Consider the following 27380-nt stretch of genomic DNA (forward strand, 5'->3'; position numbering starts at 1 on the left):
GTAGGGTTAAGGTTACCGGTCAAAAATTCAAAAAAAATCAGAGAAAATTCATTTGGTAAAATTTGAAATTTGGAAAAAAAATCGCGATTTTAGCCGTTCGGTAACCGGTCGGTTTGGATCGGTTACCGAGCGGTTTTTGCAATTTATCGAGCGGTTTTCTCGAATTTTCCGTATTTTTGGTAACCGCTCAGTTTTCTCGGTAACCGCTCGGTTTTCTCGATTTATCGAGCGGTTTTCTCGATTTTCAATGAAGTTCAACAAAAAACCCAAAAATTATCTCAATCTTGTAAAATCAATAACTAATTCATCTGAGCTTCAAATCAAGTGAAACAAATTTTGTTGGTTTCCTTGTGACATGATCTACATGATAAAAGTATTTATACTCATAAAAAGTTAAAAAAATTCTGTGAGAAATTGTATTTGTTAAACCAAGTTAAATGCATAGTTTACTCTTTGCTAATCCAAAAATCATGAAACTAATTTTGCTAGTCTTCTTACATGATCCTATGTCTTTTAAAAATACATTAACTCATGAATTAATTATTGTAACATGCATGATTGTGTAAATGTGTTGCGACGAGATTAATTCATAACTGACCCATCACACCTCAAAACTTAGTGAAACCACTTTCATTAGCTTATTTATACTATGATTTATATAGAAAAAATAATAGTAGACATGAAAAAGTTAATTATAATGCTGTTTTTTAACATATTCACTTTATGCTTGTGAGCTTTGTAAAAATCATAGAGAAATTAATAAAACTCTAAATAAAGTGAAATCAATTTTAAAGATTCTCTTAAAATCCGTTTTACACAAGAAAAATATGTGTTTGCATGTTACACTTTTCCTTAATATGAGTTAATAACTAAGCCGCATGTTTCAATTTTTTTCATTTTTTTCAAACTTCCTCCCTATAGAATATGATGCAAACGATATTTTTTTAAAAAAAATTTCAAAAAAAGCCTTAAAATTGTGTCTAGTTTTTAAAAAAAATTGAATTTTTTTTCAAATTTTTTGAATTAAAATTCGGTTACGGTTCAGTTTCTGAAACTGGACCGGACCAAAAAGATCAGTAACTACGATTTTTGAGCGGTTATCATCGCATTTGTGAACCGTATCCATGGGTGCAGGTGGGCAGGTCAGGTCGATGCTGCTTGCTGCCACCTGCTGCATAAAGTTCGCATTCCTGCATACTGCTGCTACCTGCCTTCCTGCTGCCAGTACTTTGTAGAGCAAGATATTCTCCATATCAACCTTTTTACAACTTTATTTCAACATTTCGGAGATTTCAAGTGCTCGAAGTACAACAGTGCTTCCATTTTATCATCTCTACAAGCAATACAGCCGAAAAATAAAGGAGCTAAAACAGACTTGATACTTCCCGAAAGAAGTCCTAACCATTGATTACATTTTTCGAGCACACTGATCCAAAACAATGAATACTTCTTAGCAGATGCTTATGTAAGAGACCCTACAATCAGAAAACAGATAATCAAGAGGACCATAAGTAAATACTCATAACTAATTGAGAAGCAAGCAACCTTGTGAGAATCATGCAAATATATCCAATACTTTTTCATAAGTCTTAGACTATGCCAAGGGATTCCCGTTGCGGGTGAAAATCTCGTTATGGATTTTCGTTCCTTTCAGCGCTCCAACGGTTTCCGTTTACGGTTCCCATCACGAAAGGATTCCAAAGATTACTCCCTTCAGAATGGGATTCTCTCTCATTTCCCTTCGCGATTCCCCTCGAATTAAAGCTGTTAGAGATGAGAGAAAATAAAAGAAATAGGAACAGGAAAGAGAATCAGGAAAGGAACGAAATGAAGGAAATATGATTAGACAAAGAAAGTGCAGAAAAATGTACCTGATAGATATCAAAGCTATCATTCTCAGGTACTTTGGGCAATGTTGCTAAGCTAACAAGCTGCCAAAATGAAATAGCAACACTATTGAACTATAAGATGCAGTAGAAAAAATTGACATGAGTAATATTAGGGAACCACACTTCTTGGTAATTAGCAGATTGAACTAGCGCTTGTATCAAGAACAGAAGTACAGAACCATGAATCTTAGATGGTGATTGTTTCTGGAATAATCACTAGATTTCAGCAAATGGGTCAATTTACATCACAGATTGCACACTGCAAGAATCAAAATTTCACAAACGGCAAAACCATAGAAATTCAGTTAACAGTTGCAGCTCCGTGCTAGAAAAGAAACAAAATAAGACTTTTTGAAAGTGAAAGCTGTATAATCTGAGATGCAGACATGTGGTCTGGATAAAGCATCATCACTTCTCCGTTGAAAGAATTTGTTTTATGAGCTAGAAAAATCTGTGATTTGAAATTATAATATGATAAGAACTAAACGAAAGCAAGTAGAATGTATTATTTAAGAAAACAATCAGATTCTATGCACTGCAGTCTAGTTCAAAGTCCCTGTACAATCAGATTCTATGAACTAATCTGTGTAAAGAAGCAATACAGAAAAAGAAACTATGATCTGTGACTAGAACAGAAGATAAAATCCCTGTACAGGGTAATTTTAATGGGGTAAAGTAAATATGTTACCATCTGAGACTACGATTATAAGTAACCTACAAGAAGCCGATGGGCACAAACGGCAGTTGCTTGCATGCGGTGCAGGAGGTCGTCGGTCCGGTTCACTGGACTGCAAGGGACGATTGCCCCAGCAGCCTGCATTTTCATCTGTCTATTTATCTATCCCACACACACGCACCAACGGCAGCTACTGCTGCTTCCATGTCGCGATTGTTGCTTCTCAATTTAGTTGGTGAAATCTCAGATTGACCATGTCACCGGCGAGGAAAAATCAAGAACGTCAAGAGGAATAAGAACTCCAAGACGGGAAAGGAGGAGAAGAGGAGGGGTGTCTCGACTTGTCCATCCAGAAGGAGAACAAGGCCCCGAGGACCTTGGCGTAGAAGACGCAGGCGACACCATGGAGGAACCGGAAGACGAGCGCCCCTCCTGCCGATCTCCCTGTGATCCTGGCCGAGCTCGCCGCGAGAGCCGGCGGATCTTGTGGGAGGACCAACGACCAACCTCGTCTCCCGACCGCCCCTCCCTCGAATCCTGGCCACATTGGAGAGGGAGCTCTCCGGAGGAGCCGGTCGAGGGGGCCGCCGGACCAGCGAGGTGCAATAACGCCAAGTTGGGTCTTGACCAACCAACTTCGAGGTCCTGAGTCAAGGAACTGATTGGGTTGAGGAAACGGGTGAGAACCCAAACTTGAACTCATGGGAATCCGTAAAAAAGAAACCCATTCTAACCTAACCCAATCCGTTTTTCTAGCAAACCCAATCAAATCCAACCCGATTGCTTTGACAACCCGTTTTCACACATCCAAAATAAACCCAACAGTCAACCCAATCTAAAAAAACACATTTTAATCCAATCCAATAGTTGGCCTATCCGAGATGTCTAGTTTCCTAGACAGTCCACGCTCGGGTGAAGAAAGTAAGAAAACTAACCGATCTCTATTCAGGCATTCCTACACGTGCACGTGTCGCCTCTACCGCCACGCTACATCATTTTCTTGTCCCAAGGTAGGGATGTTGCTGGACCATTGCTATCGATTCCATGGGTTCTGGTCATCTTTTTAGTCCCCGACGATTTCTACCTGGTACTTTCCATCCCATCCACAGACTTCGCTTGCTTGATGCCCAGCAGACACATATACTGACATCTCCACAAACCCTAATAGGCGCCGCCACAATCTCAACCTCACCGAAGATCCATCAGCTCAGGAGCAACGTCGTGACACTACCACGAAAGGGTGATTACTGTTGGCTTTAAAATACAATCACTATTGATTTTGGAACCGATAATCCTTACTCAATAGTGAAAATCAGTACTTATCACTGTTGGGTCTAGAGCTGATAGTGATATATGTTCTGAGGAGAAAAAAAATGAAACAACCGGCTTAATGCCAAGCCAGAGCCGATGCCACTGCCGCGGCAGCTGATGATCTCGATGTCCACCATCGGTGCGCTTTGCTGCCGCGGCTGCGCCAGCTCAGCTTGCTCCACCCTGCACAAGAAAATGCGGTGGCATGAAGGCCGCCACCACAACGCACACGGTCGTCTCCCAGCCATACATCTCTTCCACCCAAGCCGTGGACCCACTGCCATGCTCCTCGTCGAGATCCACCGTGCACCCCTTACCGAGATTCCGTGTGTTGCTGTGGAGGACCCCGTCACTGTGGATCTGCACACCACCGCGTGGATCTTGCCACCACGGCGTGGAGGTCGCCTGTATCAGAAAAGGAGCTCCGGATCGAAGTCATCTTCATCGAAGGATGAGGCTTCATTGGCGGCTTCTGAACAGTAGAAGGATGAAAGAGAGGGAATAACAGGTGTGAGTACATAATGTACTCCGCAAGTGTAGGAAAAAATATGCTATGGAGCTTAAATCAAGAAAAGGTTAGACCCTGGTAGACTGCACTAAGCAACATTAACCTATGACTCCAACAACAAGCATCCTATTTACTAATGTGAAAACACAACTATAACAAAAAGGAATGACTCATCGGATTCCATCCGACTATCAAGACTCACTAGGTAATTCCATTACTCGGCCACCCGACTAACCATACTAAAACCCTGATCCCATCTAATCAAGAAGATGTCCAAGCCACTCTAGACCATGAGCACGGCTGATCGGTCAGTTTAATACTTAGTAGAGTTTGCACAGCTTTCCCCATAAGTCGTGATTCCCCTGCTGCTTCACACTTACGGGGTGTGGAGTTGGGCTCTCACTACAAGACCTTTATAAAGCTCCCACTTACTGGTAGCCACCCACTAAGGTTTCACCGCTAACAGTGATTCTATCACTATAGAAACCCCCTCTTTTGCCACTCAATCTTTCACTTATGCCTACAGAATCGGAGAGGTGGCTAATTAATTGGCCAGGCCGTACCCATATAAGCCTCATGGCTGAATGGTTTAGCCAGGTTACATGCTTCAAGAATCGGTCCTTAGGATCCCACACAGAAACAACTACAAACCAACTGTGCATTCCTAGCACACGTGCATTCCTGGCACACGTGCATTCCTGCACCATCATCACACAATCATCCTGCTAGGATCCCTAAACCATGTTGCTACAATATTACATACCTAGTTCAAGTTGCATAAACATTAGTCAAGATTAATATTTACTCCAACCATGATAGCAACTAGCATATCTACCCTTCATTTCTCATAACTCATCAATGGTGACAAGTATAATCATACAGAATATAGTAAGCCCTAATCATAGGATTTCAGTTTAGACAAGCATGCAAAGAAGGATAAATAACTACATATAAACCCTAAAATGAGAGCAATATATTCAAGGACACTTGTCTTCAGCTAAGTGTTGCTCGAAGTCTTCAAAAGCTTGGTCTTGCAGGTGCATGAACTGCTCATCTCCCAATCGGCACACCAAAAAGCATACAAGGGAAATCACTAAGAACAGTATACCAAACAGTACGAAAACTAGGTAAAAATTTATAAAAAGAATCTACACATCGCTAAGAGAATTTGACCACGAAAATTGCTCAAATCGGAGCTACGAGCAAAAAGTTACAAGCTTTTGAATTCTAGGAGCTTTTCTGCAAAGTTTACATTATTTCAAAGAATAAACCGAATAAATTTTATACTAGAAGTCTTGGTTATGATGCCATAAAGAAAAAAGGAAAATATTTTTCTATTGAAAAACCCACAGAAAAGTTTCATGGGCCGATGGACCACAGCCTAAAGGCCGGTCTATGGTCCAGGTGGACCGGTTACCTATGAGTGAAGGGGTATGCGATCTGCGCTGCTAGATCTCGATCGGACAGCCAAAAATCGATGGGGGGCCAGAGCATCACCGGAGTCACGCGAAAATGCGCATCCGGGCATGGAACTCGACGGGAAGAAGTGCAAAAGAGAGAGGAGGGCACGAGGATCTTTACCGAGGGGGTCACAATGGTGGAGAGGGGCGATGGACGGCCGGCGATGATGAGAGGTGGTCGGTGGAGCTCAGGCTCGACGCGGGCAGCGCTCTAGGGGTTGGGCGACACCGAGAAGCGACTGGGTACCTCTTCGACAACCCTGCGATGCCATAGAGGGGAGAAACGGAGTCAAAGGTGGCTCAGCCATGGAGAATCGACACGGCGGGGCAACTCACAGGAGTTGGGGAAGAAAGTGATGTCAACGGTGAATCCGAGTGGGGAAAAGGGGTGAGAGCAGGTATTAATGGTGTGGAACCTTGCCAAGAAGATGAAGGACAGCTTAGATACGTGAGAGGGGAAGCAAATCATCTGAAGCCTCACTCTAATGTCAGAGAGTGACGGGGTGTCAAGATCAGTTGGACCGATTGGCCACCGTACGCAAGCTTCCAAAAAGAGAAAGCTTATGCGTCCAATCATGGAGTGAGCCTATGAATTGCATTGCGCCTCAGCCGAATGAGAAATGGAGAATCATCCATGTTTGCCCCTGCGCCACCCTACTTCTCAGATCTTACTAGCGCTAGCTAAAAGAACAAATAATTCAAAGTGAAGCTAGTATATTTTTTTATTTCACGAGTATGTGTGGTATGTCAGAATCAGCTTCACTGAAGCTAGTTAGGCAATAACCAATCATGTTCTTACATAATGCAGTATGCATCAACATCGAACAACGTATTGTCCAGAACAAAGTACTCTATGTTAGGGGCGGACCCTCCCTATTGGCGAGCTGGGGAAGCCGCCCCAGCTACCGACGGGTAGCGATACCCCTCTCCCCTTCCTCTATCAAGCCATGTGCCCCTGCCGCCCTGCCCTACGTGGCTGTGTCCAGCCGGCCGGAGGTGGAGAAGAATTGCTGCTCTGTTGATGCTTGCTGGAGAGGAAATAAACAAAGGGGCTTGGTGGGTCATGGGTTATACCATTGGAGTGAATAGCAGAACATGTAAGTTTTATGAAGAATAAGCCCAGAGGTGCACCATCCGTCCATCCTAGCTTCTAGCCCCCATCAATCCCTATTTGAACGTCGAGCTCAACTCCTCGGTGGTCTTGCAGTGGCACACCATAGCGGCTAGACGGCCAGTGACCCGAAGCCCACTGGAAGCCCCCAAATCGGAGACTCTCATACTTGGGGTGGTGCGGCTTCCCCAGGTCACCAACACTTGATGCCTTGATAGAGGAAGAGGAGGCCAGAAGTGCCTCACCTGCCAACGCTACCAAGCATGGCCATGGTCATGGCCTCGCTATTGCTTCAGCTGCAGCAGCGGTTCCAGTGGGAGTTGGCATTGGCTGAGGTCGTGGTGCCACCAGCATGAACCCCACCTGGAACAACAACAAAGGATTCAGCAAGAAGACTTAAAATAAATGGTAAAAATCATTATTGTTTGTTTGAAAATTTTAGTGATTTAGCAATTAGCTTAGTGTAATATGTACTTATTGTCTTATTGTGTAGATTCGAAGAACTATTTTAGAAGTTTGAGTGGCGGCTCCTTGAGCTCCAACCACGCAAGCACCCATGAGAGTCGCAATGCCGTCGATTCCAGAGCCGAAGAAGTTGTTGAAGACCATGCTGCCATTGAAGCCGTAGTATATAATATAGCACAAGTTGAGATTGGTGTTGATGATGCACAGCCACAACCACAATAAGAAGAAAATGAACAAGAAGGTATTGACCTTATTGTGGAATTTAACCCGCTTGTTCATGTCATCTCTGTTCCGGCTCTTAGAATACCAATTGATTGATTTCATCCTAACATGAAATCTGAGGTTAGGAGAGCCTATTTATTGTGAGGCCCCACCCAACCTATAGGTCATAATTTTCCTCGCAAGCGCATTTGAAAGGATTGGAGAGTCTTTCAACTGGTTTAAGGACTATGATTGGTTGGAGTGTAGTGTGTCAAAGGATGCCATATTTTGCTTCTATTGCTTTCTTTTTAGGTAAGAAGTCGAGCATGAAAATTTTGGTCATGTGGTTTTCACAAAGATAGGGTATGATGATTGGAAGCATGCATATAGAGGATTGCCCGGTCATGTTGGTGGAGTTTCTGGTTGCCACAATGAAGCAAGGTTATGTACCGAGGATTTTAATAATCAAAGGGAAAGTATCTCCCATAAGATCGATTCTAATTTCAAAGAAGCAGAAATGCTATATGAAGTTCTTTTGACAACTGTTTTAGATGCAAGTTATCTCATTTCGCAATGTCATGCATTCAATGGATATGATGAATCTTCCTCTTCCTTAAATAAAGGCAATTTCTTAGAGATGATTGATTGGTTAAAAAAACTCAATGAGGAGGTAACAGTTGCATTTGATGAGTTATGTCCAAAAACTGCCCGCATAACTTCCCACAAGATTCAAAAGGACTTACACAAAGTTGTGTAGAAGAGATCAATGAAGTGATAAAGGAAGAGATTGAGGATAGTATTTTCTCTGTTCTAATTGATGAATCTCATGATATCTCAATAGCAAAGCAAATGGGCTGTATTTATGAGGTTAGTAGTTATTTTTTATGCATTATATTGAAATATTCATTAATGACTAGATGTGTTACGCAACTAACTATGCCATTGTATCATGCAGGTTTGTGAACAAAAAAGGAATGGTTGTAGAAAGATTTCTTGGACTTAAACATGTCGAAGATACAACCTCAAATGCATTAAAGAAAGCTTTGACTGACATTCTTGCTGACCATGGTTTACCTATTGCTAGACTAAGAGGACAGGGATATGATGGAGCTTCAAACATGAGAGGTGAATTCAATGGTTTTCAAAAGAAAATTCGTGATGAAACCCTTATGCTTTCTATATTCATTGCTTTGCTCACCAATTACAGTTGATCATTATTTCCGTTGCAACTTGTTGCTCATCTTTTGATGATTTCTTCAACTATGTGAATTTGATTGTGACAAGTACTAGTGCATCTTGCAAGAGGAAGGATAAGTTACTTGCAAAGCATCACAAAACCATTTTGGAAAAGTTGGAGAGTGGTGAGATTTTTAAAGGAAGGGGGAAGAACCAAAGCACAAACTTGGCTAGACCTGGAGATACAAGATGGGGCTCTCATTTTACAACATTAGTTCGTATTGAGTCAATATGGGATTCTGTGGTCAAGGTGTTGGCCATGATTCGTGAAGATGAACGTAATCCTAGTCGAGTAGGTGGTTTGGTGCACAAAATGGAGAGCTTTTCCTTTGTTTTAAGCATGAAGTTGATGTTAAAAGTGTTTCCTATTACAAATGATTTATCTCTCTTGATGAAAAGAAAAGATCAAAATATTGTTCAGGCCATGTTATTGATTGTCAATGTGAAAGCACGTTTGATCACCTTCAGAAATGAAGGTTGAGAGCCATTATTGGAAAAAAGTCAAATTATTTTGTGTTGCAAAACATATTCCAATACCAAATATATATGAGGCAATACCAAAATGGGGTCGATCAAGCCTTGATGGGAACTTAATCACTCAAGAGCATTATTACCGTGTTGATACATTCTTTGCTGCACTTGATGCTATTATCACAGAGATGGATCATCGCTTTAATGAGATATCTCGGAGTTGCCTTTTGCTTTTCTTGTCTTGATCCAAGAAATTCCTTCTCTAAGTTTGATGTTGATAAGATTGCTCGACTAATGGAGATCTATAACAAAGATTTCACAATTGTTGATCATTCTCTTATAAAGGATAAACTTGAGACCTTCATTATACATGTGAGAAGAACTGATGATATCACTGCTTGTCATGATCTTGGAAGTTTGGCCATGAAGATGGTCGAAATTGAAAAGCGTATTGCTTTTTCATTTATCTATCACCTCATTGAGTTAGCATTGATCCTACCAGTGACAACGGCATTAGTTGAAAGAGCATTCTCGGCTATGCACTTAATCAAGACAGATTTGCATAATAAGATGTCCAATGATTGGCTCAATTACTTGATGTTGTGCTATATTGAGAAGTGGATTTTAAAAGGACTTGATTGTGATAAAATTAAGAAGAGGTTTCAAGTCATGAAAGACTGAAAACTGAACTTGCCAAGGAAACCTAAAGGATCTAGACGTGTTTAGTGCTTTACTAGTGGTATATATATTCTCATAATTTTTACCACTAACTAAATGATCTTTATTAAATTGATAGGTTGATTTGATTTATTATTTTTTGGTGTATTTTGAATTATATTTTAGTTATTTATTTTTTCAAATTAGAGGTATCATCTGAAATCTTCTTCTACGTTGTTCATTTACCTTTTACACTCTAATTTCTGTGATTGCAATATGGAAATGCGGTGTCTGTGGTGTATTTTTACTTTTGGTTTAATTTTTCGCTGGAGTTCACCCCATCTAAAAATTTTAATTGGGTACGCCACTGCTCTATGTTAACCAGTCTGTATCGTTAAACGAGTAGCTCTTCCGGAGATCGCAATGCTGATAACCTAGGAAACAACAAACCATGGCTAGTGCAAATTAGAAGATATCGTCTAAACATATATAGCAAAATCTTGTTATTCCCAAAGATGATCCTAAAGGAGGCTAGCTTGGAGCCGCTTGCTTCCTATTCAGACAATGATCATTTGATTCCTTTTCTTCCTTTTCCTTTTCGTTGTGCCCATGAGCCCGTGACAACGACTCTAGACCATGGAACCTGGCGTGCATATCCTTCCCAAAGTAACTTTGGTGATGTTGGTGTGGTGTCATTTTATTTTATTTATTTCCACTTGCTTCTCTCTTTTCCCCCTCTAATTTCAGGATATTATCGGTCGTTTGTGGTACTGTTGATTTCGGGCTAGTATATTTTTGCCACCATCAGATGTTGTCAAATAGGAACAGTACAATTCACTCTCCCTGCGGTCCGCCGTATATAGAGCAAGTGTTATGCGACTTTGACCAAATCTACAACTTCTATGATATCTGTCAATGTGGGTGAAAACAGAGCAGAGCACGGTTAAGATATACTCCATTTCACAATATAAGGCGTTTTGTTGGAACTACGTGACAGCATCTAAATAATTAAAAGGCAATAACCTTCTTTTCAGGAAAAGAAAACAAAACTGTGCTCTTCTTTCTCCTCCCAAAAGCATAAACTTCTTCTTGAAAAGAAAAGTATATCTTTCTTTTAAGAACAAAATGCTGAATAAAAATCATCCTGATGGCTACATTTACACCGAAACCCGACCGCAAAACCAATACTAACCACCAGTATATATCCAACACGCGCTAGCACCCTTGTGGATAAGGCTCTCTCTGCCCGGCACTAGTTAATTACTACTACTAATCGTACGACGCCGCCGGCCGCCGCGGCAAACGTGCGCCGCTCCTCTACTACCGCCTCAGCCACGTCATCGACGGCAGTGCACACGCCACGCGAGGACCAGAACCCCCAGATGACCACGGCGGTGACAACCACGGCGGCGTGGACGCGGGAGGAGGATAAGGCGTTCGAGAACGCGATCGCGGCGGTCGCGCCGCCCCCCGCCAACGGACCGCCGGACGAGGGCTGGTTCTCGGCCCTCGCGGCGAGCGTGCCGGAGCGGACGGCGGAGGAGGTGCGGCGGCACTACGAGGCGTTGGTGGAGGACGTGGGCGCCATCGAGGCCGGCCGTGTCCCGCTCCCGCGCTACGCCGGGGAGGAGTCCGCCGCGACGCCCGATGGCGCTGCCGCCGCCTCCGCGCCGAAGGACAGCGGCGGAAGCGGGCACAGGCGCGAGGAGCGGAAGGGCGGCGTCGACGTGGGGAAGAGCTGCTCCAAGGCCGAGCAGGAGAGGCGCAAGGGCATCCCGTGGACAGAGGAGGAGCACAGGTTGGCAAATCTCCACGAGTTCTTGATGTCATGTGTTCGATTCGCCCTTGAACAGAAATTATTAACCTTTGGAATCAAGTTTTAATCTTTCAAAGATTAGAATAGGATCCAATCATAATTCGCATACACTGATGATGCTCTTGCGTTCATGGCGACAATCTGGTGGTTGATGGTGCAGGTTGTTCTTGCTGGGGCTGGACAAGTTCGGCAAGGGCGACTGGCGGAGCATCTCGCGCAACTTCGTCATCTCGCGGACGCCGACGCAGGTGGCGAGCCACGCGCAGAAGTACTTCATCCGCCTCAACTCCATGAACCGCGATCGGCGACGCTCCAGCATCCACGACATCACCAGCGTCACCGCGGGCGACGTCGCTGCGGCCGCGGGGGGCGCCCCGATCACGGGCGGTCCCGCAACGACGATGCCGATGGGGCCCGCGGGCATGAAGCACCACCACCCCACGCCGCCGATGGGCATATACGGGCACGCGCCCATGGGCCACCCCGTCGCGGGGCACATGGTGGCGCCCGCGGCCGTCGGCACGCCCGTCATGTTCCCGCCGGGGCACGCGCCCTACGTCGTGCCTGTGGGATACCCGGCGCCACCGGCGAAGATGCACCAATGATGATGCTCTGTGTCACGCATGCTCACCCGCTTGGTTTTCGTCTTGCTGATGCATTTGTACTCTCTACAAAGCTGCATGGACAGCAAGCTCGCATTTCTTTGCTTGTTCTTTCTTGATTTGTTTTGTGTAGCCATCCATCCTTCCCTGATCTCCCATTGATGTAACATAGCTGACTTGACTCAGTGCAGGGCAGGCAGGCGAATAGTAAGTATCTGCTGACTGTTGCAAGTGCTACTTATAATCACACTCAGGGAGGCTCAAGAATGTGTAATGAGCAGCAGCCTTTCAGGGTGCATTGGTTCGTTGCAACTGGGGATTGATCGATTTTCCATTTTCCAGATGTAAATTGCCTATATCTCATCATTATGCAGAAGATATTGATCGTCGCATCATGTGGTGAATGAGTAGCTATTCTTCCTGTTTTGTTTTTTTTCCCTTTCTAGAGCATCTCAAGTTTCTCTCAACAGCCATTGTTTACAAAAGTTGTGGCCGAGTTTGGAGTAGCATTATGTTCTTTCAGTGATCAGATATGGTTTCACATCAATTCGCATGGATTACATGGTTGTTTCCCTTTTTCTCCTTTGCCGCATTGGGCGAGTAGAAAACACACCATGGTAATATTTACTTGTGTCTGTATATGTATTCAAATTTGCCAAAAGTATAGGCATGCTAACAAGGAAATGTAACTGATTGAGGAGAGGACATCTCCTGGTGCGTTGAGAAGAACCGTGATCGTGCGTGACATGAAAAAAAAAGTGACCTGAGACATTTGTACGTCTTGTTATGGGACTGCAATGTGACTAGAAGAAATTAACCCCAAGGCTTAGTTGACACGGGCATTTGGCTTGTTTTTTGGATCATTTTAAGTTCATATCAAGAACCATGATTATTCAGGGCTAAAATATAAAATTAGACAACATACGTGACCGTATTTACCGAAATAGATAATATATCATCGTATTTATAATTTTAGCATCTGTATTTGACACCTTATTTATCGAATACTAACTTTTGGAATACCGTACGCCGAAAAAACACGGAGCCAGCTATATTTGGCACACGAGATACCGAACATGGCACTGTAGCACATATTTGACGCCTCATATATCGAAAATCAGGTATATTCGACACACGAGGTGTCAAATATGACACTGCAGCCAATATTCAGTACCTTATATAAAAAAACAGGTGTATTCGGCACATGAGATGCCGAATATAACCTGTAGAGGTGTTCCCGGTATAAAATGACAGTATCAAAGTGCCCATAGCCGGTCCAGACTATATTCAGCACACGAGGTGTCGAATATGGCACTGTAGCTCGTATTCAGCACCTTATGTGCAGAATACACTTGATTTTTGTATATGAAGTGTCGAATATATCATATTCGGAATCTCGTGTACCAAATATGGTCGGGCTCGTGTTTTTCGATGTACGATGTACCAAAATTCAGTTTTCAGTAAATAAAGTGTAAATATGAATGCTAAAATTGTAAATACAACGATATGTTATCTATTTCGGTAAATATGTAAGTTTTGAGGGGCGGATGCGATGGGATCACTGTTGAGATTTGGTGTCATACTAAATTGTGATAGATTACATACATGTTTTTCTGTGCCCATACTGCCATTTCAGTTTTCTGAATTGCTCCTCTCGAAAAAAAACCTCTACTTTGTGATGGCCTTCAAGAGTCGAATTGGCAAGGAGGCTGCAGGGGTGTTCCGGGATGCAGAGACCTCCTGATGCAGGGACTATAACCAGAAATGTGCCCCATGATTGTGCAAAAATATCTTGCCATCCCGCGCCACGCATCATAGAGTATCCAAAAACATATCTAGATCTACTAAATTTTTCCTTTTCAGCAGCTTTTTTTTTATTTCTTAGTATATAGAGTTAGTTTTGAAATTGTGTGGCATCATAGATTGATTTTGTTCCAATGTTGCAAAAAAAAGTTCTGATTTTTTCATAACCGCCCTAGGGCGTGGTTCGCCGGATATGTTCTCCTGTGTGTCCGTCGATGCCGCAGTCTGACCGACAATTAATACGTCTTATCTACACTTATTGGACACCGGCAAATTGGACAATAGTGAATTAATCTTGGATCGACGTTCAGAGTAAGCGATCCTTTTTTGAAAGTGGCAGAGTAATCGATCCTACTGGTCTACCGGAGCAGGCGGCAGGCTTCAGATATATGAAGAAAAGGTCGCTCCTCACAGGCGTCTATTCTGTCACCAATTTAGACAGTGATAGGACCTAAAACCCCCAACTTGTGCATTAGCATCATGCCCTGCTGAATAGAGCTTGTTCTGATCCCGGTAGCAAGTAAAAGTTTAGTGATGGAGGGTAGTGGACTTCATAGTTCCGCAGATGAACCACTTTATACTACTCAACATGCAAAAACCAAAAGTTTTGTCACAAATTCATGCTTGGTTCAAACTGTAACCATTAAATTTATCTCCAAGGTTGAATCATCATAGAATTACCAGAAAAAAAAAAAACAAACATAAGAAACAGAGAACAGCTATCCCCTGTCAGAAAAAACAAACATTAGAAACAGATAACGGCAATATATAGATGATCAGACGGATTGCAGATTTGCACTGGCAACATATGATCTTGGCAGCAACTAATATTTTAGTGATTCAATGCCCTTATCGGAGCATATACTTTATTCGAACACAGCACCTTTTCCATTGCCAAAGCAACGGAATCAAGTCTTTACAACCAATTGGGGCATATACTGATAAGGTCATCACTCAGTCCGATACACAAACTAATCCTTCATCAACACCGTTGGAAGATCCAATCACAAGAGTTCAAGCACGATAATTGAATTGCCAGGTGAGTTCATTTCTATGAGTTTATCACTTAACCGTTGAGGATGGGTTGCTATCTGAGTCCTATAATATTATTCATGTCAGAAATCAATGTCTTCCATTATTGGGAGTATCTTTTCCGGTCCCATTTCAAACAATTCTCCGTCAAGGTTCTAGTAACTAGTTTGACATTTTTCCATTTAAATGTGCAACATTTTCTGTTACCAGGAGAAACATTTTTTCAGTTACATTTGCAATATTTTCCTTTCAAGTTTCTTGTTAAATTTCAGGCAACTAGAATAACGTTCTCTAGTCGCATGACATCATCAACTTAAAAATGCATAATTCTCGCATACAGAGTACCTTGGAGGAGTATGAGCACTCGTTGGAAAGCTTATGATAAGACCTTCCCGACAGATCTAGCTCCATCTCCATAATCACATTTTACAAGTTGTAGATATGAAAGAGAGGAAATCCTAGAGAGGGGCCAGGCCTAAGTTGTGGGCGTCCTCCCTTGGTGAAAGGAAATCATAGGACGTCTCCCCACTCCTGATGGTTGCCTCCCCCTTACTCTCCCCCATATATAGGGCTGCAACAACCATTTCAGATATAGGTTTAGTTGAGTTTAGTTCTCCTCATGTGTTGAGACTACTACAGCGTGGTTGTGTCGACTAGATAAACCACTTGTTGTTTACTGAACCTCCCCTTTGTGTTATATTGATCTCGATTGCAATTTCAGATTGCTTCTTATTTGTTATTGTTTGTTCTTCGATTTCTTGCATGGACAAGAACCTCGTATTCAGGTCAGTTATGTTCTTGGCATGGTTGATAATAACTTGGAGGTTATGGTGTAGCGATTGAAGGTTACTGGTCGTGTTCAATTAGAAGCCAAATCGTCAAAGTCACACTCCACTAAATCGAATTTATCCTTGCTCATTAGAAGATCGGGCCAGCCCCCTTCCCATCAAGTGCTACCAGAGCTCAAGGTTGCCCGATAAGTAAATAAGTATCTCTAATTTCGTTTTAGCATTTTACTTACCTAGAATCCAGTGAGAAAAAACCTAAAAAATATATTGTGTTCATCATTTTTTTTTTCTGTTGTTCAAGCCCCTTTGTGCCTACAATTTCCACTTCAATTTCCTTTGTTGAATTTATGTCTTTGTAGTGTCTTGTTGCCCCTTCGGTTGTTCCACCAGCATTGCCCAAGTTTCTCACGTTTAGATCTACATCGTCTCTTAGTTTCTAGGCATATGTTATATGTACAGAAAGCTTTTTAAGTCTACTTTTCAGTGTGACAAGCGGCACTTCATTTGGAGCTGTGTAGCAAAAGTTACACACATTTGTTTCAGATTAACACAGATCTGCGAATTTTGCGCTATAATAGGTGATGAAGAGTAGTTGCTAAGTTTGCTAGCTATTAGTGAGCTGAGAAGAGGCTGGTTGATAGTTGGGTGTTGACTGGATGAGTGTTGGCTATTGAAGTTTGTGCCTCGTTGGCGATTGTTGAGAGTTGGGTGGTTGGGAGTTGAGAAACCTTCTAAGTTAGCTAGTTGTGTTTTTCTCTTGTAGTTGTAATTATTTTGCATGCTACAATTTCTGATAAGAAAAGACGAAAAAAGGCGCAGGTGCAATGAGCCACACCAAAAAAAAGAAAAAGGAGATATGCAAGGAAAATAAAAGAGAAAGAAAATTTCATAATTACATTGCATCTTTTGACTACAGATGTTTTTGTTTAGTTATTTGCTTGTTTGAACTCGGGCCAAGGGCAAGTTTATGCCAGCAACATAGACCAATACCTTGGACTAATTTTCAACTTTGCAACTTCTGATCTCGAATATTGCAAATCCTTGCTACAAAATATTTGCCTTTCTAGCTCCACACACTTCTAATCAGAACAGGAACCATTCCTAGCAATCACTTCGCTAATTGTTTTGTCACGAACCAGCCACCAGTTACACCACCTGTTTTGCTTGGTAAGAACTTGCAAGAGCTTGGTAAGAAGTTTCGGCGTGTGCACCATTCCACCTTACCACCACCTAGTAGTTGATAGGGATAATACATTTTGTGTCTTTCTTTTCACCTACTAATAATGGGAGGTAATGAAACTAATAGGCAATACTTTGAGCATGAGCTAAATGAAGCCATGCGAAATCATAATGATGGAATGAAATAATTGGGTGATAGACTTGAGAATTATAAGTGAGATTTCACCACTTTACCGAAGCACTTGATTCTATCAACCGTACCCTAGTTTTTCTTACTGCTAGGGCACGACAACATTTTCTAGAGCAGGATGTGGGAGACCAAAATGGTACTAGGAGAACAGAGGGACATGCTACAGTGGGAGATCATGAAGAGTCTATTGCTACTGATGATGATGATAATGGAGAGCACAACTATGCTCGTAATGCATGCACTGCTGCACAAGCTAATCGACCCCAACAATTGTCAAAGTATGAGAGATAATAATGGTAATCATCAAAATGGTCATGGTAATTATGAGTCTTTTGCTAAGCTGAAGGTAATAATAGTATAGATATGAAGTTCTTTGTAGGGACAAGGCAAGAGGGGGGCAAGTGTGAGAGATTTATTCAGGAGTGCACCCTATTCGATGATAGGTGCATTTGCAGTTGAATCAAGTTGATGGTACAGCACAAGCTATGGTCACATGTGATTGTTGCGTGTGCTATGATGGACATGAGTACTCGAAGGTATGTCTCTGGCTACTTCAAGAAGGAAGCTCTTTTCGACACATAGAACCATGAGCTATATGGTTTTGGGATCTATGGTTCTTTCACAAAGGACCCTAGGTCAAACAAAGTGGTCATCCCTAATCTGGACAAGATGAAGTAGAAGAAGGGGTGATGTAGGATGACAAGGATCCGTACCGACATGGATGAAGCATAAGTCGCGCATCGTGTGAAACAGTGCAGCAAGTGCAATGGAACATGCCACACTTACAAAAAAAAAAATTCACTGTTGGTGTGCTAGGTGCAAACGCCGTTGAAGCAAGTCCTTTGGGCTTAGCTAGAGATGGGAGACATCCTCGTGCTAGTCAGTCGTTGGCTTAATCCACACATTGAGTTTGCTTTATATTGTAATTCACGGTGTGAGGACTATTCATACATGAAACATTATAGTTTGCAATTCTTATTGTGGGCCTATTATTATGAATTTTGTTGTAATGTGTTACATTGTATGGGACTATCTTAAGTTTTGTTTGTAATTTTTCGAATATGTTATGCGATGTGGTATGTCTGTATGGGACTATGTTAATATATGTTTGTATGTTTTCAACACTTCCCTCTGTCATGTCATATGTTGCACTCTTATTTGTTACTTTATATTTGTTTTACTTAACAAAGTCTAAATAACTTTCCAACTTGCATGTATGGATCAAGCGCACCCCGAGCTGCTTGACCCTCAGCTCGACGTCAGGCACCATTCGTATTTGACCGTTGTGTAGGCTAAGGAGCTCCTGGTACTACGATCTCGTGTTCTGGATTAGCTCATGAGGCTTGACGATCGGTGGATCCTGAGGTTTGCATCACTTTCCTCTATCGTCGTGTACATCTTATTTTTTGGAAGACTTGGCTCAATATATTTCATTTGCAGGTTGCATGCTGCTCAGCTTCTTCCGCTATGCAGGATGGTGAAGATGGACACGGTGCTAGGAGACGCCAAGTTGGCAAGGTGCTTTAGCATTGACAAGGCCCTCCTGGCTGCCCATGTCAACAGGTGGCAACCCAAGATGCACACCATCCACCTCCCATGTGGCGAGATGCCATCCGGACATCTCCTTACTACTAGGCTTGCCTTGCGTGGGCCCTACAGTTGGTGCGAGGGATAAAGGCGTGAAGTGGCATGAGGAGTTCCTTAGATGGTTTGGAGCCATTGTCTGGAGGGATAGCTTGATCCCCTAGAGGAAGATATACGGGTCAGAGAAGCACGACCCATTGAAGGTGTTCCTCCCATAGTTTGTTGTTCATGTAATGTTCATTCATGTAGTTCACCTTCCTCATCGATTAATCTATTGTTTGTCGTTTCTTAATTCATAGGTGGAGAACATCCACACACAGACTGGTGATGATTTCTCATGGTACTTGGAGGTGTACTTATTGTGGTTTTTTGGGTGGGTCATGTTCACCTATACCCACAACAACTTGGTGTTGCGAAGCATGATCCCGTACGCCATGGAGATAGCGGACGCCAAACCGAGGGAGGTCCCCCAGTACATCTGTGCTTCCGCTACCTACAAGGGGCTATGCGAGGCGTGCATGAAGGTTGATTCAAATGCAATCTTCACCGGTTGTCCACTACTCTTGAAGTTGTGGTCCTATGAGAGGTTCGCCATCTACTGGGCAGTAGTTGACCACACCGCATACGTGTTTTTGGCAGACAGTGTTGATGGGCCCACCATGGGGTTTTTGTGGTGCCAACAGCTAGTAAGAGCCATGAACTCTTCACGTATTCATTTAATCCTTTCATTACCTTGTATGTCTAACATTTTTTTTGAACAGCCGACTTGGTCTAGTGTGCAGACCCACCGTGCGTACCTGGACTTCATTGCCCAGTTCAACGAACTTAGGTCCACGACGAGAGGTGGAGACCGTACACTAACAACGAGGTACATGCACGAGGTTCTCTAGGACTATGTGTCTTATGCACATGGGAAAGGCAATACTGGCTGACGAGGAGGCATCATTGTTGAGGAATACTCCCCACATCATATGATGTGGCAGTTTGGGCTAATTCCAGCAGTTCCCGCTTCCACCCACCCAGACAGTTCCTATGAACATCCACTGGTAAATTTGTCATTACTTTTTAAACTTCATCATTGTCACAACATATCCCATGTGCTTACCTTTCTGCAGGATGACATGCGCAAACGACCAACACTTTTACATCACGTGTGCAGCCATTGGTCATCAGATGGGGCCATGCAGTCTACAACGTTGTTCACGAGGACCGCCCTCACTCTAAAGAGGCTTACACCGAGTACCTGGCTTGGTTTGTGGCTCACACGTAGATCTGGATCACGTACACACCGCTCGAGCCTCTGACCCACGTAGCGCACCTACGCGACACAACATAGAGATCAGGCACATTCAAATGAGAAAGATTCCTTACAACATAAATTTCCTTTTAATACCAATTTATCTTACAAAAAAAATTTGTCTATTCCAATCAAAAATTTGTTCACAAAGGGACATATTGAACTAGATTGAAGTTGAGGCAAGGTCTAATTACGAGAGGTTAGACAATGGGATAGACATTCCTAGGAATCAGTTGGGTGCGGTGTTTGATTGGATCTACTAGAAGGTCCTCAGTTTTGCCAGCTGTAGGTCCTTGATGGACATTTCAACGGGACCTCACACACCCACTCCTCTGCCGCCTTGCCTCTCCACCACATTCATTGCCATGTCTCAGGCATCGGTACGTTCGACGTATGTCGTTGAGCCATCAAGGCCATCTTTCACAGCCATAGGTTGCCCCTACTACGATGGCGGCTCAGCGAGGCTGTCTTTCACTGATGCCAGTGACCCCCACTATGGCACCATCTCGTTGAGGCCATCTTTCATCAGCGCGGATGACCACTACTACACAGCAGCTCATCGAGGTTATCTTTTAGCGGTGTGGGTGACCCTCACTTAGCACATCCAAACCTTCGGTCACAGAGCCCGATCCTTCCTCTTCTCGTGTCCCTAGCTCAAATACTGCAACCACTTAATGACTAAGTATGTGTTATATATCTTAATCTTCATTGTTGCTAACATATTTTCCTCCTTACACCACATGAAGAGGTCCCAGATCTTGATGACTACATGACGCCATAGCCTGCCTATGTACTCAGGGCACCACATTAGAGCTCGGAGGCACCGGGTTCTCAGGCTAGGTGATACCAGGGGGTCATCCGTAAGCGGGACCGCTTTTAGGTTTTACTATAGGGATGTATTCAGTTTGCCTATTCGTACTACATTATTGTACTAGTGATGACTTTTTAGTACCTTATTGTTCTATGTTATTGCTACTATCTTATTATCAGTGTCGTGTTATCTTTTATCTACTATGTTATTGTTACTACTGCTATTCAGACCATTGAGTCATACCGTGAACATTACATAAGAAACATAATAAACACTCTCAACCTAAATTATAGTGGTATGTATAATAAACCTAGTGGTGTACTAGAGTTGACCGTATCATGTCATAAATTGCCATGCATTGAAGGTAGGCTACACTAATTGCAACAGGGATATTTCCCCTCGCTCATAACAGTCCTTCTAATCATATTGACTTAGAGTGAACTGTGAGGGGTGTAAGACCCCATTTTCAGGATCTCCTGTGCCTCCTGTATCAGTCCCTGGATCAAGTAGCTGATACGCACAGTATAACAGTTGTAATATCACAGTCAAACTTGAACATAAGTATTAAGGTTATAGAGTACAAAAGGTTACAAACCATAGCATATATATTACAAACCTGGCCAAATGGTCAACAAAAGCATAGCAGAAAATAGAACCCAAACCACATGCAGCTAGGGTGCAAACGTGACTCTAGAGACTACTCTTCAACTCCGTCTTCGCCTCCGGTGTTGGCGGAGTCCGTCTCTTCATCTGAATGACAGCAAGAGTGAGCACGGAAGGCACTCAGTAAGCCTATACTATTTCAAGGTGTTGATAGATGCATAAATGGGTAATTCAAGGATAAGGCTTTACGGTTTAGTTTTATGCGTAAAGCAGTTTATGCAGGTATTCTATTGTATCATTTATTATTGACTTTAAATAGTTTAAAACCGAGTAACAAGCTTTATCTAGGGTTTTTCAGTCCTAGGAGGGGCTACACCTCACTCTGCAGTCCATATTATCATATCTGGTGTACCTCTAGTATCATACAGCTTCTGGTGGAGTGAGCCAGGAACCTCATCACATCGACATCTAGTCCACACACTCACTCATCAAGACACACGCACCCGGAGTCTAGTCATCAGGGTTACTGCTTTCGCATGTCCATGACCGTGGACACGGCTATTGGAATAGATTTATATTCTGCAGAGGTTGTACAACTTTACCTGTGCGATATGCTCAACCTCCAATTGTTTCAAGTGGAGGAGCGAATCATACCGAGATCCTTCAAACACCTTTCCTGCCGGGCTTTTCTACAAGACACCCCAAGTACTAGAGACCATGTTCAGAATACCAGATTGGCTATGCCGTCTCTCGAAATATTTAACAGAGGGCCAGATGGACACTTGGTTTCTCGTTGCTCCCCAGCCGCCTAGTATTATGCCCAACCCAGTCCGGTGAAAGAAGAGTCAAGTCCTGCCCATTTAGAATGCATGGTTGCACAGGGGTGGCTAAGCATGACGGCGCAATGACTCAGTCCTTAATCAGCCAGAGCAGGTATCTTCTAGCAATGAACACCACAAAGGTGACTCAAGCCCCCAGAAGCATCCTCGTCCAGAGTACTACTCCACCTGCCACCGCCAAAACAGTTTTCACCCATTTTTACACATCTCCCACCATATCCCACACGATGTCAAGGATTTCACAACCATCACGGAATTCATAACCATCAAGGATTCATGGTATATGAGTTAACATTGATAACAGTAAATCTTATGTCCGAGGAGAAGTGTTTTAAAAATGACATCTCCGAGGAGGCGTATTCCATAAAAGCATGCTAGATATCAAGGCGTCGCCCATTGTTAATATATTTAACAATAGGTATTCCTAGGGTGATATGTATTCTGGATGATGATATGTAAGGCATGGCAGTGTTGATAGGATCAACTACTACAAGTAGTTTGAAAGAAAACGCAATATATAGCACATGCGTAATAAGTCCAGTTTTCGTTGATCATGTATATTATTTGAAATTCATAGGTTCAGTATGATCATGCGCAGGGAACTCCAAGTCCACCCCGTTCAGGGAGGCGTAGTCGGAGCCACTCCGGCTCTGAGAGCCGGTTCATCGGACGACCTCTTCAGTCTCCCAAAGGGGAAAGAGGCCCCGAGGAAACCACGAGCTCTAGGCACGCAGCCCTCAGCAACGACCACAACGACAACCGCAAGCTTCGGTACCCCCGGAGGCACACGTGTGAATCCTGCATGGGTCGGGGCGCAGCCACAATATTGACGACTATCGAACCCTCACGATCTTTCAAGAGGAATACCTCAAAAGACAAGCAGGATACCTGGCCACAGAGGGAGCTAGCGAAGGACGGCACGAGGGTCGTAAGCTTGAGGCAAGCTCCCAGGCAAATCTCTGGCCCTTCGACCGTGCTCTGTCACCACCAACTCCGTCATCGCGGTACAATATCCCAGCGACAAGGACTGAGTCAGAGAACGCCATCGCCAGGCTCCAGACAGAGTGCCTTCAGAGCCAACAGCGGCTAAGGGCCGAGGGGTCGCAGAGCGCCTCTCCCGGCCTAGCCTTTGGCTTTGCCTCTGACACACCATCGCCAGGCTCTAGACAGATTGCCTCCAGAGATGAGCAGCTGCTAAGGGCCGAGGGGGTCGAGGACCACCTCTCCTGGCCTAGTCATAGGCTTTGGGGCCTCCAAACCTCACGATAGAGGCCTTATTCTGATAAAGGTACACCCACAATCACCTATCAATAGTTTACCTAGTTGATCTATCTTTCATACAGTAAGATCAAAACATGTTGGAAGTATCCAACCTTGCGGTTAGAAGTTTTTGCAACAGATAGCCACTAGGTAGAAATAGTAAACTTAGATTATATCCATGTTTAGCAGTAAGCAGTAGAACTTAAGTTATATCTTAGTTTGGCATGAGATATGAATAGTCATCTGATCTAGTTATGCCTTATATTGCAATTAGCTGCTTATCGACAACAATAAACTACCAAATTTAACTAGTACATAGCCATGCAAATACCTACATGCCTGCAGGCGCAACATGCCTATGTCACCAGGAAGGAAAGAATGCCTAGGTCCATGAAGGTATTGCGTACCCTCGGTAGTGTAGTTGTCACGTATCAAGGAACTTCCTTGATAGACAGTGTTGCGGTGCACCCGAAGGACTTCTTCAGGAGGCGTGTCAAGTCCACGTACCACGGGCATAGCATGCCTAGGTCACCTAGAAGGCAAGACTGCCTAGGTTTCCTGAAAGATATCACATAGTCTTGATCGACAGTGAGGCCCACACACCTGTAGGTGCAGCATGCCTAGGTCACCCAAAAGGCAGATTATGCCAAGGTCTCTGGAAGGCATTGCATAGCCTCGGTAGTATCGAAGCCACGCACCGAGGGACATCCTCTATAGCGGAGATGCGGTGCTCTGAGTAATACCGTCACAGGATATCCTCATTACACGATATGCCTACATACCATGGGCATAGCATGCCCAGGTTTCCTGGAAGGTAGATTATGCCTAGGCTTCCTGGAAAGTATTGCATAGCCTCGATAGTGTGTAGATGCCAGTTACCAAGGGATGTCCTTAGTAATGTAGTTGCGGCGCCCCCAAGGGATTTCTTTGGGAGGCATGACACACACACACACACCTGTAGGCATTGCTTGCCTAAACCTAAGGTCACCTGGAAGGCATCAAGCCTAGGTTTCCCGGAGGATATAGCATTTCCCTGGTAGGCAGTGGAGCCCACACACCTGCAGGTGCAACATGCCTAGGTCACGTTAAAGGCAGATTATGTCGATGTGTCCTGGAAGGCGTTGCATAGCCTCGGTAGTGTGGACGTCGTATATAAAGGGATGTCCTTGATAATGAGGATGCAGTGCACTCGGGGAGCCACCTCGAGATGCATGACATGCTTATACATCGTGAGTGCAGCATGCCTAGGTCACCTGGAAGGCAGATTATGCCTAGGTTTCCTAGAATGTATCACATAGCTTAGATCGTATAAATGCCATGCACCGAGGCACACCCTCGACAGCAGAATTGCGATGCACCAGAAAGTATCCTCAAGAGCACGACATAACACACACCACGGGCGTAATATGCCTAGGTCACCTGGAAGGGAAGACTGCCTAGGTTTCCTGGAAGGTATTGCGTAGCTTCGATAGTGTATAAAGCCTTCGGCATTAATACATGCCAAAGGGGGTGCAAAACCTCCGTAAAAACAGAAATGTCTTAAAAACCTTCGCAAGACGGAGAATCTTCCAAAAAACCCCGCAAAATGGGGATGTCTTCCAACCCCTCCCCCCCCCCCCAACAAAAACAGAGATGTCTTGAAAACCTCCACAAGATGGAGAGTCTTTCAAAACCCTCACAAAAACGGAGATGTCTTCCAAAAACCTCCGCAAGACGGAGTCTTCCAAAACCCTTGCAAAAACGAAGATATCTTCCAAAAACCTCCACAAGATGAAGAGTCCTCCAAAACCCCCACAAAATGGGGATGTCTTCCAAAAACCTCCGCAAGATGGAGAGTCTTCCAAAAACCCTACAAAACAGGGATGTCTTCCAAAAACCTCTGCAAGACAGAGAGTCTTCCAAAACCCTTGCAAAATGGGGATGTCTTCCAAAAACCTCCGCAAAATAGAAATGTCGTGAAAACCTCCACAAAATGGAGTCTTCCAAAACCTCCCTAAATGGAGATGTCTTGAAAAACCTCCATAAAACGGAAACGCCTCCCAAAACCTCCGTAAAACAGATAGTCTTCCAAAACCTCCCTAAAACAAAGATATCTTGAAAAACCTCCGTAAAACAGAAACGTATCCCAAAACCTCCGTAAAACATAGATGTCTTCCAAAACCTTCGCCAAACGGAAATCTTGAAACAACAGCCATAAGGCAAAAATATCTTGAAAACCTTCACGCAAGGGGATGTTTTGAAAACTCCATCTATGGAGATGTTCTAAAAACCTATCTGATAAATCCTCCGGCGTCTCGAAGGTGACGCCTCCTTGCCGGAGGGGTGTGAAACCCACTAGCATCTGAAAGGCACAGCCCACAAGCTGTTGGGGTATAAACCCTCCCCACAGGGAGAGGTATGGCCTACATAACTCAAACACGTATGGTAAAAGGCAAAGTAATTACCCTACAGTCTCATCTAGACATGTTCATATGTCATATATGAAGACTATGCTAATATTAAGTGAAAGTCCATCTATGTGTCATGAAAAATAGTATGGAATCTCCAATTGTTCATTGCAGAGGCAGCAGCTTCGCCCCCGACATACCACCGCTAGGCTCTAGACGGAGTGCCTCCAGAGCCAAGCAGCAGCTAAAGCTCAAGGGACTCAAAGGACCACCCTTCTGGCCTAGCATCGGCCTCGTCCTCAACACACCACCGCCAGGCTTTAGACGAAGTGCTTCTAGAGCCAGGTAGCGGCTAAAGGTCAAGGGGATCCCGGACCTTCCTTCTGGCCTAGCATCAGCCTTGCCCGCAACACACTACCGTCAGGCTCCAGATGAAGTGCCTCCGGAGCTAGGCAACGGCTAAAGGTCAAGGGGGTCATGGACCTCCATTCCGGCCTAGCATCAGCCTCGCCTCCCACAAAACCGCTGCCAGGCTCCGGAAGGAGTGCCTCTGGAACCGGGCAGCAGCTAAAGGTCAAGGGGGTCGAAGAACTCCCTTCCGGTCTAGCATCAACCTCGCCCTTAACACATCATTGCCAGGCTTCAGACGAGATACCTCCAGAGCTGGGCAGTGGCTAAGGACCCGAAGGATCAAGGACCACCTCCACAGCTTGTCCCCAAAGTTCCAGATGGACTGCTTTGAATCAGAAATCTGGAACAAATTTGGAAGAAGTCCTTACTGACGTCGGACAAGAGGAGTATGTTGCGCGAAAACTTAGCGATGGCTAGGAACAATGAGGTCACCATTACTTCACCCAGCCCTCCTTGGTTACCCTACATGTCCACCACTACTAGATTCCTGAGGCCACCTCTCCCCAGGAAGGAATGAAGTCACTATGCTCACCAAAAATGATGAGGTACGGACCCTCCGTGTCGCATCGGCACTTACCTTGGTCGAATTCAGGCTAAGACCTATGCGAGGTTTCGGTACTTCGGTCACCAAAACCAACCATCGCCTACGAAAGGGCTGGAGAGGCGTGGTACGAATGCACGAAGGCACACAGACATGCGGTCACCTATTTGAAGGATCCCCTTACACTTCAGCCCAAGAAGGAATACAATCATCTCCAAAGGCTCAAGTTATACTATTAGCAACTTGTGCATT

The 27380-nt window shown here is 43.9% G+C and overlaps 1 protein-coding gene and 1 long non-coding RNA gene across 2 annotated transcripts; one reads left to right on the forward strand and one right to left on the reverse strand.

The window, feature by feature from the left end:
- Positions 1–1244: 1244 nt before the first annotated feature.
- LOC133888408 (uncharacterized) lies at positions 1245–3212 on the reverse strand. Its single transcript, XR_009903790.1, has 2 exons — positions 1872–3212; positions 1245–1764 (listed from the first exon to the last, which is right to left on the reverse strand). It is a non-coding gene; the product is annotated as an uncharacterized LOC133888408 (long non-coding RNA).
- Positions 3213–11202: 7990 nt separating this feature from the next.
- On the forward strand, positions 11203–12932 carry LOC133913232 (transcription factor MYBS1-like). The gene is made up of 2 exons (XM_062356322.1): positions 11203–11783; positions 11962–12932. Exons 1-2 carry the CDS (start codon positions 11368–11370, stop codon positions 12404–12406), a joined length of 861 nt encoding a protein of 286 aa, XP_062212306.1. The 5' UTR covers positions 11203–11367; the 3' UTR covers positions 12407–12932.
- The last annotated feature ends 14448 nt before the right edge of the window (positions 12933–27380 follow it).

Source organism: Phragmites australis, chromosome 1 (assembly GCF_958298935.1).
Source record: "Phragmites australis chromosome 1, lpPhrAust1.1, whole genome shotgun sequence".
Lineage (NCBI taxonomy): Eukaryota > Viridiplantae > Streptophyta > Magnoliopsida > Poales > Poaceae > Phragmites > Phragmites australis.